Source organism: Anser brachyrhynchus (genome assembly GCF_964034855.1).
Source record: "Anser brachyrhynchus genome assembly, chromosome: 30".
NCBI lineage: Eukaryota > Metazoa > Chordata > Aves > Anseriformes > Anatidae > Anser > Anser brachyrhynchus.
Window position 1 is genome coordinate 98,686 of NC_137723.1, and position 15,828 is coordinate 114,513.

The window sequence follows — 15,828 nt, forward strand, 5'->3', positions numbered from 1 at the left end:
AGACGGAGCTGTGAGACACCCCAAAAAGTGCTTGACGTCTCACTCAACTGAACCAAGAGGCACGGGGGGGGGGGGGGGGGCTCTCTCCCCTCCCAAATTTTTCCTGCCCACTTTTCCCACCCATCCACCGCAAGGAGGACCATGGTGGGGCAAGCTCGGAGAAGGCGGAGAGGTGTCTTCTCCTCCAGGAGGCCCACAGAGGCTGGAGATGATCAGCAAAACGAGCTCTTCCTCGCCATGCTCATCGACACCAAGCCAGGCTCACAGCCCCCCGGGGGCACCCATCCCACCCCGGGGACCCCCCCGGGGAAGGGGTTACCTGCAGAGCCATTCCAGCGGCAGACATAGCGCAGCAGGGAGGGAATCACGCACGCCTCCATCCTGCTCCTTCCCCCGGCCTCGCTCTTGTTCTGCGGAGCACTCGGAGGCATCGGTGCCTTCTGAAAAACTTGGAGGCAAAATTTTGGGGTGAGATTGAAGCTATCTGGGGGCAATGCCGTAAAAACCGAGCAGGGCTGAGTTGGGTTCCCCGAGCTATTGTGCAACCTCATTTTTGGTCATGATTGCACCCAACTTCTTCAATAGCATAAAAATGTTACTTGTGTCCTCCACCCTTGCTTTAAAAGCCTTTTTTTTTGTGGTTTTTGTTTGTTGTTTTGTTTTCAGAGGGGATTTACTCTTGTTGGATGCATCTTGTGGGGCAAAACTGTCCCTATCCAATGGAGATGGTCACTGGGATAAAACCCTGACCCCCCTTTCGGGAAAAAAAAACAACCAAAGAACAATTTCCCTTGTGCTTGCTTGGTTTTAAATGTGTTTACGAGCGGGTTTTACTCACCCTGCACGCTGAGCACCGCCACCAGCACCAGCAGCACCAGGTAGCCCAGCCCACTCAGCTTCAGAAGGACTCCGTGCCACCATGGGCATGCGGAGGGAGCTGAAAGAGTCCGTGGTTTTGTTCAGAAAGTACTTTCTTGTAAAATAAAATTAAAACAAAATGAAACGAAACGAAATGAAATGAAACAAAACGAAATGAAATGAAATGAAATGAAATGAAACGAAATAATGAAATAATATAAAATGAAATGAAATAATATGAAAAATTAATATAACAATATAACATAACATAACATGACATAACATAACAATAAAATAAAATTAAATAGATCCCTGTTTGAGCAGAACTTGATGGCTGCTTTGCTACCTCCACAACCGCCCCCCCCCCCCCCCCAAAACAGGCAAAACCCCAATGGCTGCAAACTTCTGGTTGCATCTCCCACCCCAGGAACCCCTTATCGTGGGTCCCGCCGCTTGCCATGGGGCGTCTTTGGCTGGAGCAAAGCCTCCAGGAGCTTGGAGGGGATGGGGAGAAGCCGGGCTGCGGCTTCCCAGTTGCACCAGTGGGTCCCAGTGAGGAAGGAGTCCCGGTGGCGGGCTTTGCTCCCGTTGGAGGCTGGGTACAGAGGTTGGGCTCGGAAGTGAGGCTGTCACCTCCAGGTGCTCTGGGAGGCGGTGGGGGTCCTCAAGAGCAGGGGGTACAGACCCAAACCCTTGGGAAATTGGCCTCATTTAGAGCAGATGTTGGCTGGTCGGACTCGGGTCCCTCCAGACCTCCTTTCCCCCAGGGTCCTAGGCACATTTCACCAAGCTTCGACTTCCATCCGCTGGCGTCGGGGCTGATTCTTGCTGGGGGCAGAGCAGCCCCAGCAGCGAAATCGTTCAAGCTCTGGCCATTTGCAAGCTTCCTTCTCCCCCATCCTTCCTTCTTTCCTTCCTTCCTTTCGTTGTCCCCACGAACCGGGATCAACCCCACAACCCAACCGGCGTTTGGCCGTGTTTCTTGGCCAAGACGCGAGCGGACCCAAGCGCCAGCTCTTCCTGGAGGAAACGAAGCTCGCCGTGAGCGCCCACCGCCCAAAATCACACTTACTGTGATGCCTCTCGGCAGGCGAAGAGCCCCCTCTGGGCTGCCTTAAATCGACGTAAATAATTTCCCCAGCCATGGTCAGCTCGCCAGCCCACAGAAGCATCCCAGGAGAAACAAAGTCCCTGGGCAACCTTTGCGTTACGACCAACCTTCTTGCGCCTGCGTCCAGCGCCAGGAAATGGCTTTTTTCAGTCTTTTTTTTATAGATATCTAGATATATCCTTTCCTTTCTAGATATAGCCTTTCTAGATATAGCCTTTCCTTTCAACTGAAGGCTGGCATGTAGGCAGACGGCCTTGAGGCAGGAGGATGTCGCACCTCTCGAGGTGCAGAAACACCTTTTGGCTTTAGCGATCGCAGCAAGCACTGTGGTGCTGAGCTACCAGGAGAGCAGAGTGGTGAAAAAGACAAAATAAAAGCTCTTAAATGAGTGGGGTTTTTTTGTTTTGTTTTGTTTTGTTTTTTATTGGGGGGGGGGGGAAGGCCAACACGTACCAGCGGATAGTCAGGGAAGGAGGAGAAAGGTGATATTTGGTGGGTCTTCCCTGGACTACGGCTTGGGCGTCGGTGTTACCCAAAAGCTGGAAGGGGATGGTTTTGATTGTAATTTATCACTTTTTCTTCCATGCCAAGTAATTTATCCCATAACTTCTGCACCAGAAGAGGCAGAAGAGTTTTTTTTTTTTTCCTTTCCTATTTTCTGCAGCAAATTTTTATATATATATATTATCGTGATGTTTAATTTTATTTTCTTATGCCAGCTTGACCTAGCCTCTGCTGCATGGAGCAACTGACAATTCCTAGGACTGGGGAAAAAGCACCACCAGTCCATTTTGCTGTTCGTTGTTACTCTGCCTTCAGATCTCATTGACCTCACGGAAAGTTTTGTACTCGATTTTCTGCGGTGAGCTTTTACATTTCTCTTTCTGCACAGCGCTAAAAAAAAGAACACACAACAACAAAGGCTGCACAAGGCTCTGCCTCCATCCTGACCATAGTTTGCAAAAAAATAATAAAAAAAAATAATTTTTTTTTTTTTTGTAAAAACCGGCACTCAGATAACTTAATTGCAAGACTTATTTTGGATAGCTTGATTGCAAGAACCTCCTTTTTGATTGCTTGATTGAAGAAACCTTTTTTTGGATAATTTAATTTCCCAAGCACCTATTTTCTGATTGCTTAATGGCAACACCTTTGGGGGATAGCTTAATCGCAAACCCACCTATTTTTGACAGCTTAATTGCACCTTTTTCTTTGCATTTTTTCCCCTTGCGTGCATTTGATATATTCTATATGTCATATGTTACATATATGTGTTTGTATATATATGTGTGTGTGTAAAAACTGCACCAGTGCAAATCCGTGGTACAGCCAGGTGAAACCAGCAGGCTGGTGATCTCCTCGCGTCGGCCCTGTTCAGCGGTTCCTGCGTCCCCGCTTGGCTGCCTCCGCTCGTGGGCCTCCACTCCTGGGCCTCCGCTTGGGTGCCTCCGTTCAGGGATTCCCCGTTTGGCAAGGTGACAAGACTCAAGCTGCTCGTTTAACTTCAGCCACAAGTCTGGGGTTGTTCCTGCTGCCTGCGCTGATTCACACACTAACTCTATCATTTATATATTTATATGCTGTATATATTTCTATATAAATGCTATACATCTCTATATATGTAGCATTTATATAGATATATAAAACACTACACATATTTATATAAAACCCTATATATATAAACACTGTGTGTGTATATACAGACACTACATTAATATATAGAAATACTACATGTATATATAGAAATACTATGTGTATATATAGAAAAATACTACATATATAAAAATACTGCCTATACATATAAAAACACTACCTATATATAATAGTATATAATATATAATACAATATATAATATATATTATATATGTAAAATACATATAATATATAAATATAAGAATATAATAGATAATTAATATATAATATATAATATTTATATAATTTTATGAATTGATTTCCTATATTAATTAAAATAGCATATATAGATATTACATAGATATAAATTCTATGCATATCTCTATAAATATGGATATATATATAAATACTATATATATAAATATTATGTGTATATCTATCTAAGCACTATGTGCATATATCTCTCTGTATAATACTATGTAAATACTATGTGTATATATCTATAATTCTATGATATATATATTAAATCCTATAAATAATATATTAATTCTATGATTAAAATACTATATAAATATATACTATATATATAAATATATACATATACATTTAGAGCAACCCCCATGGGGTGAAGGTGGCGAGAGCAGAGCTGGAAGTGGGCCAGGAGAGCAGCTGCTTGAGCAGCAGCTCAAATGGGGCTCGTGGACATCTCCCCACCTACTGCACGGCCCCGTCGCCAGCTGGATCCTCTGGAAAATCCCTCAGAAAAAAGTTTTTTTGACACAAGGCTTCGCACTTCACACAGCAGGAGAGCGCGCAGTGCTCCCATCAGCAGGACACAGGTACGGGGCTGGGGGGGGGGTTCAGGCTTGGAAATGGGGGGAGAATGAATTGCAAGGGGAAAAAATGAGTTGCAGGGTGGAAAAAAATGATTTGCAGGATGGAAAAAGTGAATTGCAAGGGGAAAAAATGAGTTGCAGGGTGAAAAAAATGAATTGTAGTGAAAAACTCAGTTGTAAAGGAGGGGAAATCAAGCGGGGGAGAATCAATTGCAGGGGGGAAAAAAATTGCAAGTGGAAAAAATTAATTGCAAAGGGGGGAATTAATTGCAGGGGGAAAAGCTAATTAGAGGGGAAAAATTAATTGCAGGGGGGAATTAATTGCTTGGGGGGGGGAAATTGCAGGGGGAAAACTCTAATTGCAAGAGGAAAACTCTAATTGCAGGGGGAGAATTGTGATTGCAGGGGGGGTATTTAATTCCCCCCACAAATTGGGGGTGATGGTTTTTTTTCTGTGTTTTGTTTTCTTATGCCACATGGGCATTTAGTTTTTTTCTCATCCAGGATTGCCACTCTGATGGTGCGCGACTGCTGGTTGCGCAACTTTCCAGTTGTCCCAATTGACTTTGAGCCATGGTTTTTCTGTTGGCATATTTGGTGTCGGAATTATCGTCTAAAATGATTTCTATTTCGGTGCATGGGGAAGGGAAAAGAAGAGAAGAGAAAAAAGAAAAATAGAGAAGAGAAGGAACTCCTGAGCTGAGGCAGGGGAAGTTTAGGCTGGACATCAGGAAGAGGCTCTTCACCGAGAGGGTGGTCGCACACTGGAACAGGCTCCCCAGGGAAGCAGCCACTGCACCAAGCCTGTCTGAATTTAAGAAGCGTTTGGACTGTGCACTTAGTCACATGGTCTAAAATTTTGGGTAGACCTGTGTGGTGCCAGGAGTTGGACTTGATGATCCTTATGGGTCCCTTCCAGCTCGGGATATTCTGCGAGTCTATGATTCTAAAAATGTTCCCCGCAGCTGCAGCAGCCGGTGCTTTAGCACCTTTTCAGAAACTCATCCACGACAATATGTAACAGATCAACACCTCGTTTTGTTTTATGTCTTTGTTTAATTTTTAAGCCATCAAACCCCAGAACAACCAGGCCTCTCTGTTCGCAGCTCTTCCTGAGTCTGGCCTTTTGAATTTTCTTGCTTTCTCTTGGACTCTTGGCTTTATCTTTTAAATAACCCCCAAGAGAGATTCTTTTCATACTAAAGCACTTTGCAGCAGCAAGACATCCAAGCCAGGATGAAATTTTCTTCCTATTTTTATTCTTTATTTTCATTTATGGGTCCCTTCCAACTTGGCATATTCTATGATTCTATCTTTTAATACCTAGCATTCCTTTTTGCGCTGTTCTATTTTTGCTCCTTTTCACCCCATGGCTGAGCACCTTCATTTTATTTTTTATTTTTTTTTAATTTCTACATTTTCTTCTCCCTTTCTCTCCATCCCGTCCCATCTCCAAACAGATCTAAACTCATTTTTCCCCCTTCCCTCCCTTTACTTCCACTCATGGACAGGTTGTTGGCCATGCAGGATGCCCCCACCAAGGCTCACACCATCTTCTGCCTTCCTGGGATCTTGGAAGGGCTCCAGAAGGTGGAAGAGGAAAAATATAAAGACAGAAGGGAGCAAAAAATTGTGAATTGCACAGAAAGCAGAGTTTGGCTCTGTTCGGGGTGGAGAGGACCAAAATTGGTGGAATTAATGATGGAGAGGAGGTTTTCATGGAGAAGGGGTTGCACAAGCCTCTGGGGTGAGTTCATTCACCAACCAATGCCAATCAACCAACACCAATCAACACCTTCACTCAGCAACCAATGCCAACTAGGTGACGGCTCCCCTCATCATGGCATGGACCCCCCAGGCCCTTCTTGTCCCCTCTTAGGCTGGGGAAAACAACTGAAGCCCTGAGGTTTCCTCCTGCAGCAGCGCCCTGCTCTCCCTCCTGCTTTACGAGGCAGCGGAGGATGTGGCTTTGCTCTGCAGGATGTTTTTTGGTCAAACAAAGCAGATGAGAAATCATCATTCTCTACCAGACAGCCCCAAACAGGGATCCCAGGGCACAGCAGAAAGGATGCGTCCATCCCGTTATCCTTTGCCTACGTTTTGTGTCTGTGCAAATTCATGTTGGGGATTTTTAGGCATCCTTTCAACAAAAAGGGTTTTTGTTGAAAGGATTTTTGTTGATTTTTGTTTTCAAATAATTTTGCATCCAATCTATTTTTTTTTTTTTTCTGTAAATAGTTTCCTCCTCCAAACCCCATCCTTCAGCCAAAACCCAGGGCTTGGTCCATCCCAGTGGCCCACCCCTTCTTTCCTGGTCCATCCTCTCTCATTTGGGACTGCAGCTGCCCAAAACTAACCTATAAACCCCTTTTTTATTTGCCCACCTCAAACCACTTCTCCGAACCCAAAGCACGTTATTATTATCTTATTTTCTCCGGTAGAGGGAGTACTACACAAATACTACTCCTGCTCCGGATCACGGAGGCTTTGTTCCAGCTGAGCCAAAGCTCCCTCCAGGCATGGGTCCTAATTCTGGAAAACTTCAAAAATGAGCGGATTAAAATTCAGGTTTGGGTTTGCAAAGGGCAGAGAGCAGGTGAATTGAGCTGGGCAAAATACATTTGTGCTTGCAGGGAACAAACCAGCTATAAAGCTGCCGCCCAGCACATGCAAAAAACCTTTTTTCTCCATCAAAGTGATATTTTTTAAAGACTGTGGCCAGCCTAATGGTGCTCTTTCAAAGCCAAGTGTGAAGTGACGCTGCTCTAGCTTAAAATAAAAATCATCTGAAAGATGGCTTTCTTGCAAAATTTGACATTTTTGAAGGACAACAAAAACCAAATTTCTAGAAACACTTCCTGCCTTGACTGCAGAGGAATTTGGTGCTCTGTTTTTCTGCTGCTTTAAAAGCATTTCTTTGGCCTGAATACACGGCATTTGATGGAAAACTACTTCCAATGCCTTCTCATCATGTGCTGCATGTCCTGCAGAGCTCCTGTGCCTCCAAGAGCTGCCCACAGCTTCAGCTGGGAGAAAACGTGTTTTTTGCACGGGCAGGTGTCCGTTTCCAATGGAAATGTGTGCTTCTATTTTTATTTTTATTTTTTGGCCACTTCTCCTAAATATTGTCATTATCAAGGGGGAGTGGTTAGAGCAGGGGGAGTATTTAGAAGGGAAAAAAAACCGGAACAACACGGCACGCAGTGACTCATCGGGGCATAAAAATGGAATTTTGGTGCAGCAAGGAAACCACACCCCACTGGCATGGGCAGACTTGCCCTGGAGGTTGTGGGTTGATCATGTCTGAGACTGGGAGGAGACTGGGCAGCAGCAGCACAGCCGCCTTTAACCACAGAGGTGCTGGGACATGCCTGGGGAAAAAAATAATAATACATTTTGGGGGACTTTAGGGAGCAATTTGCAATGCCAAGGGGTGTCGGGGATGAGGAGCATATATTCCTTATATTCCTCCCACTGGGTTTCTTCAATAAAAAAAAAAAAAACAGAAGGTTGTTTTCCTTCCTCTTTTGTCAACAGCAAAACATTTAAAACAGAAGTTCAAGCGCCAACCAGGGAGGTTTTGACTTCTTTTGCCTTTTCGGTCAAGAGAGGCGTTCCTACTTCTACTGCTCTTCTGCAGGATCATAGGCTGAGCGATACCCCTCCCCTTGCTCTTAGGTGACACTCCGGCACGAGCAGTGTCTACTCCTCTCATTCATTCAACTGGAGCAGAAGCAAGAAGACCTAAGACACCAGGACTAGACACACTGCTCTTAGGGTAAGTCCACATCTGAGCAGAAAAATTTGGGGTCGGCTGAGCAAGCAACACTCGGCTAGGGGCTGAGATGGGGAGGGAAGGAGCAGCCAGGCAGGGCGGGTTTCCATCTTCTTTCTTTCTTTTTTTCCTAAGATTTTTTTTGTTCCTTTGCCCTCTCCCGTTTTTCCACCCTCGTTGTCTCTTTCTCGCTTTTCTTTTCACGTTTGCGCTGTTTTTTTCTCATTCTCCTCTCGTTCTCTCTCTTTTTGAATGCCAAAACTGCACACCCAGTGAGCTCACATGCCACTCGTGTGTTTCTGCGAGAAGAGCCAAAAAAAAAAAACGCACGTTGCCCAAATTGTTCCTTTTCAGCTGGCTTTATTGAAGCTTCTGCTGCCTCAAGGGCCGTGTGAATTTTCTTGCAGATGTTTAGAACTCCTAGGGTTTGTTTTTATTAAGCTGTTTTTAAACATTTCCATCTGTTTTTTTTTTTTTTTGTCCTGTTCGTTTCTTTGGGAGGGCTTTCCCAGTCTCTTTTCTAGCTAAGGCAGCTGGCTGCTTTCTTTGTGTTTTTCCTGGGAGGGAATGAAAAGGAAGAATGCAGCTCATACTGTTAGTAATAGAAGAAGAAATAATACAATATTGTTTAGTATGTTACATTTGCGATGTACTGTTCCGAGGCTGCGCTTGGAAGAAACAAAATATATGTGCAAGGGAGAATGCACCAATTCATGATGAGGAGTAAGGAGGATTAAAAGAATGCTCAATTTGCAAGACATCTAGATAACTGGGGCTTCTTGGACTCTGGGAACTGGGTCAAACCAACCTTGCGGTTTGGACTGAGACCAAGGGCTCAGAGAGCATGCGTGAAAATGAAAGGTTAAAAAGTTCAACTCTGATGAAGACATCTTACTTCATCCCGACGACCACCCGGACGACCACCAGAGAGTAATACGCAAGCGCAGAAGGACTGATAAGATAATTAGCATACGAAGCGAGGCTAGGCGGAGCTAGGAAATGAATATGCATAGATGAGTTGTGAAACCTAATGCATATATAGTATCTTAGGAGATAAAAGAGAACTAAGAGAACAAATCAGACGAAGTTAGATTTGGGCAGGCATGCCCCTAACTTCCGGCACCTAATAAAGCACCTTCGTATAATCACTTTGTGGATTATGTGTTTTCATGAACGCTAACATTTTGGCGACCCAGATGGGACCTCGTGGGCACTGCTGAGGCGGCTCGCGAACTGATCACGCTCCAGCCGGCACCGAGGAGTTTCTCGGGGAGCCATCGGCCGCGACCGACCCCCGCTGCTCACAACGTACCTCTGAAAGGGTAAGAAAAAGGTGCTTTCTGGTAATCGGTACCGATCTGGTCTGGGAGCCTGCCGGTCAGACGCGGCGAAAGCCACGCACGGTTGGTCTAGGGAATTCCCGTGGTAAGCCTAGACGCCGTCCGTCAGACAGTCGCGAAAGCGCTGCAGGTTCAGCATCAGTGGTCTGGTTTTGCTGCAGGCTCAGCATCTGGTTCGGTTCGGTAAAAGCTATAGCTGATAATGGAAAAACTTAAAAGTATTCTGGGCGGTAATGCTTCGGTACCGCGATCCTCCCCTTTGGGCTGTTTATTAGCACACTGGAAGGAGGGGTGTTTCGGGCAGGAGTTACGAAAGGGTAAACTGGTTGATTACTGTAATGTTTGGTGGCCACAGTATGAACTAGAAGATCAAGAAAGTTGGCCAGAAAACGGAACCTTACAGTACAATACTATCTTACAATTAATGTTATTTTGTGAGCGAGAGTGCAAGGGGCCTCTCTGTGTGATTGCGTGATTGTGTTGTGAGTCAGACGCAGCATCGCTGCGAAGCGAGTGCGGAGTTCCGATCCGCGGTTCCGTATTCTCCGCGAGGGGAGCGGCCGGAGATGAACGAAGCGCATGACAGACCGAAAAGAAGTGCTGCTTTATCCAAATGTTGATTGGTGGTGCCCAATACACGGGCCCAGCGGTGCATCTTGCAATGCTATTTCGTTCTTAAATGTTTTGAGTGTGACAACGAGGAAGGTGGGAGCATTATCTAAGTAACAGTTTAAAAGTTTCGGGATATTTGCGGTGGTGTTTGGTCAGTTTCCCAAGTATCGGGGGAGGGGGGGCTGACTGATTATCAAAGCGGTAGAACGGAGAGCCACTTCTTTGGTGGTTCGGGCCTAAGCCCTGGGAATTTGGTAAGAAGGGGGAGAGCGAATTTATTTAGGCCTCAATACCTTTTAAACCCCCATCTTGATGGATACACAGGAGTGATTCCTTGTTTTGTGTAGGCTTACTAACAAAGTGCATGAGAAAAATTAGCATTCGGCTTGAAATTCGGCCTTGTTGAAATGTAAATTTTGTGGAAAAGGTGGTATTGTTTGTCTAGAAGACGGAAGGCTGAGTGCTTCAGGTGTTTTTCCGAAGTCCTGTGGATTTATGATTGGAACGGGGCTCATTAATAATCTGAAATAGTGAAGTTTGTATGTGGAGTTTAATCCCAGAGAATTGGGACATTTGAGAAGACTAGGAAAACATAGTAAAAACCTGCAATAAAAAGGTTTGCGTGGAAATTGAAACAAGGGACAGTAATTAATATAAATAAATAAAAGGGAATGGGAAATCAAGGAAATGGGTAATATCCAAAACAAAGACGTTTTAAAGAAAGCCTCCTTGGGTGTATATTGGCACACTGCAAGGATATTGTCGGAAGGGGGAGTGGGGGGGGCGCGGAAAGCAAGAGGATTTCCACTAAGTATTGCAATCAATTGTGGCCACTGTATAAACTAAATGGCCACTTTATGGATCAATCGACTATAACAGTGTCTTGCAATTAATGTTGTTTTTGAGGAGAGAAGGAAAATAGGATGAAATGTTGTATACTGATATGTTGTTTCAGCATCTTGGAGGGAAAAGGTATGGAATTAAGTTGGTCCCTGACTGAGCCTTTGGTGTTGGCATTAGAAAAGTACAGGCTGGAGGAAGATAAAGGAAGTGTTAAAAGGGTTGTTGAAGGTGTTAAAGGCTGTGTGGCATGTAGTATTTAACAGAGCTGTTTGAAGTTGAATGAGCAGGGGAAGAGGATGTAGGAATGTTAATAGTTCCGCCTCAACCCGAGGCTGAGATCTCAAAATCGCGGTGTGAGCCCTCTGGGGCGGAGGGACCATGATGGGTCCGGGAGAGAGTTGTCATGGAAACAGAAAAGCAGCTAACTCTTAAAACAACCTGAGTTCATGTGTGAGCTCAGATTGCCAATGGGACCGCTCAGGGAACTTTCAACCATTGCATTCCCCTGACCGACCCCCCCCGCCCCCAGACCCTTACCACCCCGGAAATTATGTAAATACCAAAATCTGGTTAAATTGGGAATTGAGAATCTGTTCCAACAAGGTCCAAAAGAAAACCCTATGGAATTTTTGAATTTTTGGACCAACTTTGAAATGCAATGGAAAAAAAAAAAAAAAAAGACAGAAAATTTGGACCTGGCTTCAGAAAACAAACAGAGGCAATTGGCTAGCCTCTTTCTAGGGCAATCGGCCCCTGATATCAGAAAGAATTTGTCTTAGGCTGCAGGATAAACTTACAACAGTCAGAAATGACGGGGACCTGGGGCATCTACCCTAGCAGGTCCACTAGTTGAAATAAAGCTAGGAAACGAAGAGAGAGGCTTGAATTTTTGTTGTTGTTGGTTACAGGAGCTTCTTTCTCTGTGTTAATTAGTCTGTAAATGTAATAGGAGCAACATATTCAGTGTTAAATAGTTTAAAAGGACGATTGGGAACTAAGACAACTACAATAATTGGAGCCACAGGGAAGGAGGAGGAACGGCCATTCTTACAACCCCTTGATTTGCGTTTTGGGGGTAAGGAACTAACCCATGAATTTTTGTATGTACCAGAATGCCCGATTCCACTCTTGGGACTGGATCTATTAGCTAAATTAGATGCAACAATAACCTTTGAGGATGGAGAATTAATAATGAAGGTACCTGAGTCCAAAGTAGGACAAATCCTAATGATCAAAGATAAACCCTTTGTTAATATTCCAAGAGAAGTAGAAAATGCAGTTATACCAACAGTATGGGAAACAGATATACCAGGGAAGTCGAAACTGGCACAACCGGTAAAGGTGGAATTAAAGGAAGGAGCCAAACCTGTTCGAATCAAACAATATCCACTTAAGATAGAAGCTAGGCAGGGGACAGTGAAAATTATTGACAAATTTCTCAAACATCAGATTCTGGAAGAATGTAAATCGGAATACAATACTCCAATTTTTCCAGTAAGGAAGCCGAATGGTGAGTATAGATTGGTACAAGATCTTAGAGCAATAAATGAAATAACAAAGGACATTCACCCGGTAGTGGCTAATCCTTACACATTGTTAACATCTGTGAGAGAGATATATAAATGGTTTACTGTGATAGATTTAAAGGATGCCTTCTTTTGCATACCTCTTGATAAAGATAGTAGAAAATTATTTGCCTTCAAATGGGAAAACATATTGAAGTTTTTGTACCACATATGGTAACAACTGTTTTAGAACAAAAGGGGGGCCACTGGTTATCACCCAGCCGAATGATGAAATATCAGGCAATACTAACTGAACAAGATGACGTAACCTTGAAAACAACTAACCTGTTAAATTCAGCAGTATTTCTAGGAACTGTTCCAGAAGAAGGACCGTTGGAACACAATTGTGTGGAAATAATCAAACATACCCATGCGAGCCGCGAGGATTTGAAGGATGTACCCCTTGAAAGGTATGACTGGGAACTTTTTACTGATGGTAGTAGTTTTGTGGAGAATGGAACACGATATGCAGGGTATGCAGTAACAACCCTGAAGACAGTAATCGAAGCAAAACCTTTACCACCTGAAACATCAGCACAGCGAGCGGAACTGATAGCCCTACCTCGAGCACTGGAACTGAGTAAAGGGAAGATGGTAAATATTTGGACAGATTCAAAGTATGCTTTTGGAGTAGTCCATGTTCATGGAGCATTATGGAAAGAAAGAGGGCTGTTGTCCTCACAAGGAGCCAATATAAGATATCAAGAGGAGGTGTTAAATTTGATAAATGCGGTACAAAAACCAAAACAAGTGGCTATTATGCACTGTAAAGCTCATCAAGGAGGAACCTTGAAAATATCAGAAGGGAATCGGCTGGCAGATCGAGCAGCTCGACAAATTGCTCGGGAGGTGTGGAATGTAATGGCTTTGGTACCACTCAAGGTAGGCCCCACTTGTCTTAATCTTCCCAAGGAACCAAGATATTCACTAGAGGATGAGAAATTAGCACATCTCCTAAAGGCCCGAAAGAACTCTGATGGACGGTATGTAACTGCTATGGGCCAGGTAGTAATACCCCCCTTGGTGATGCGAGAAATACTTCAGACAAGACATAATGAGTGTCACTGGGGTGCAGAGGCAATGGTAACATTTTAAAACGTAGCATTATCTCTACACATATGTTAACAATGGCAAAATCAGTAATGTCAAAGTGTGAGATTTGTCTGAAAAATAATCCAGTAGCAAGAAAACATGCTGAAATGGGAAGAGTTAGAGTAGGAATAGAACCAGGAGATTACTGGCAAGTTGATTTTGTAGAGTTACCTAGGACTAGGGGATATAGGTATTTGTTAGTAGGGGTTGACACCTTTTTCAGATGGCCAGAAGCCCTTCCCTGTCGCACCAATCAAGCTAAAGAGACAGTAAAATAGTTACTGCGGGAAACCATTCCGAGGTTTGGGGTACCATTACGAATATCCTCGGATAGGGGACCCCACTTTGTTGCATCTGTGGTTAAAGACGTAAGTCGGCTATTAGGAATTTCTTGGAATTTACATACTGCATGGAGACCCCAATCTAGTGGACAGGTAGAAAGGATGAACCAAACTCTAAAGGGACAGATCAGTAAAATCTGCCAGGAAGCCAAAATACAATGGCCACAAGCTTTGCCTATAGCCTTACTGAGAATAAGGATAAAGCCAAGGAGTGGAATGTCAGTAAGCCCATACGAGATTACGTGTGGAAAGCCTTATGAATCCCCAGAACCAAATCCTAATATGCATATAACAGGGAGCCAGGATGTTTATAATTATGTATTGTCTCTTGGTAAAACTTTAGCTCAACTTCAAAGTGTTCTGGTGTGGAACCGACCGTTGGCACTGGAAAATCCTGTCCACGACATTCAGCCAGGTGACCGAGTGTACATTAAAAACTGGAATGAAGAACCCTTGAGAGAACGGTGGGCCGGACCTTATCAAGTATTATTGACTACTTTTACAGCTGTAAAGGTTAGAAGGGGTGGATGCTTGGATTCATTATACTTGGGTGAAAAAGGTTCCCGAATTTTGGTCAGTGCGAGCAATCGGAGATACAAAACTACAGATGAAGCGCGTATAACCATACAATGTTGGGGTTCTTAACAACAGTAACGATAACAGTAATTGTTTTGTGTAAATACCTTGTAATTGGGTTCCTAGAAATACCAGAAAAATATAAGAAAGAGGAAATATTCAGAGGAGAAAATGTTACTTTGGAATGTGGAATGCACAACAGTAAACCAATAACAATTAGCTCTCTACAGGTGGTCTGGGAAAAAAATAAATGACTCCGGACAGAGCCAGGAAATATACGTAGACACAACTAGGGACAATACAGGATTGAAGGCTGGATGGGAGGGGAAGGCGTACGTAAGTATAACCATAGAATTGGGCCAACAACTGAGAGGAGCTACCACCTTAACCCTGTTTAGTGTTACTAAAGTCAACAAAGGAAACTACCGGTGCGTGGTAACACATGAAAATAGCACAGATTACGGGATAAGAGAGATATTGGTATATCCGAAATTGGATAAAGGAATATTGGTAGCCCACTGAAAAGGATCTAGAAGAAAAAGAGAGGGCCAGGCACCATGGACACAAGTGGTACAGATCCCACCTAGGCAACCATCAGAGAATTTACTGGTAGGATTGATTAAAGATTTTGCCATAATGAAAGGAACTGATAGAATTACTGCTTGTTTGCCCATCCCAAAAGCAACGGGGGACCCGCTTGAGTGGGGTATAATAACCACCTGCCACTGCCCCAAGTAAAAGGAAATGAAACAATTCAATGTAAAGAAGTGAAAGTTCTAGAGAGGATAAATGTTACACAATACTATAGGAAACTGAGCCCCCAACATCAAGGTCTGAATGTGAAAAGAAGAACAACTACCATTTCATAACGATAGGCAGATTTAAGAATGTGGGACAGTGTTATTACGACGAACTACGTGTAGTAGAAGGAGTTAGAGAAAAGATTGTTTGGGAATGTCAAGAGAAAAATGAGCCAAAAGGAATGAAAGGGTGGGATAGTGATTGGACAGTAAGTTTATTGCAGAAATTCCAGTATGGAGGGAATACATCATGGTGTATTAAATGGCAGGGAAAGCAGAATGGAACTGATCAGTTTTATACAGTAAGCTGGGTTGACAGTAGTGGTAGACAAGAGTCAACAAAGCTTGGTGGACTTGTGAGAAGAAATATACTTGCGACAGTAATAATGAAGATGTTGAGCACTTACTTCCGGTATTGATAGCTCTTAGGGCAGGATGTGCTTGCCG

General features: G+C 43.9%; 1 protein-coding gene and 1 long non-coding RNA gene across 5 annotated transcripts in view; one reads left to right on the forward strand and one right to left on the reverse strand.

Moving 5' to 3' along the window:
* LOC308184246 (killer cell lectin-like receptor subfamily B member 1B allele B) overlaps window positions 1–15,828 on the reverse strand; it is a gene marked incomplete at its 3' end in the record, with an annotated part of 32,398 nt that overhangs the window by 10,545 nt on the left and 6,025 nt on the right. The window contains exons 1-3 of one of the 4 annotated variants that reach the window (XM_080571176.1): window positions 1,931–2,059; window positions 839–937; window positions 320–448 (exon numbers count right to left, since the gene is read on the reverse strand). The exons of 1 other annotated variant lie outside the window; for it this stretch is intronic. In XM_080571176.1, the coding sequence (XP_080427302.1) occupies window positions 320–448; window positions 839–937; window positions 1,931–2,030 (328 nt within the window). In that variant the 5' untranslated portion in view covers window positions 2,031–2,059. Of the gene's footprint in view, window positions 1–92; window positions 449–838; window positions 938–1,930; window positions 2,060–15,828 lie in introns of those variants that run through there. 2 more of the 4 variants (XM_080571175.1, XR_013942609.1) reach the window with 2 other exon arrangements.
* LOC308184271 lies at window positions 7,650–14,805 on the forward strand. Its single transcript, XR_013942614.1, has 4 exons — window positions 7,650–7,794; window positions 8,116–8,215; window positions 8,845–10,257; window positions 14,349–14,805. It is a non-coding gene; the product is annotated as an uncharacterized lncRNA (long non-coding RNA).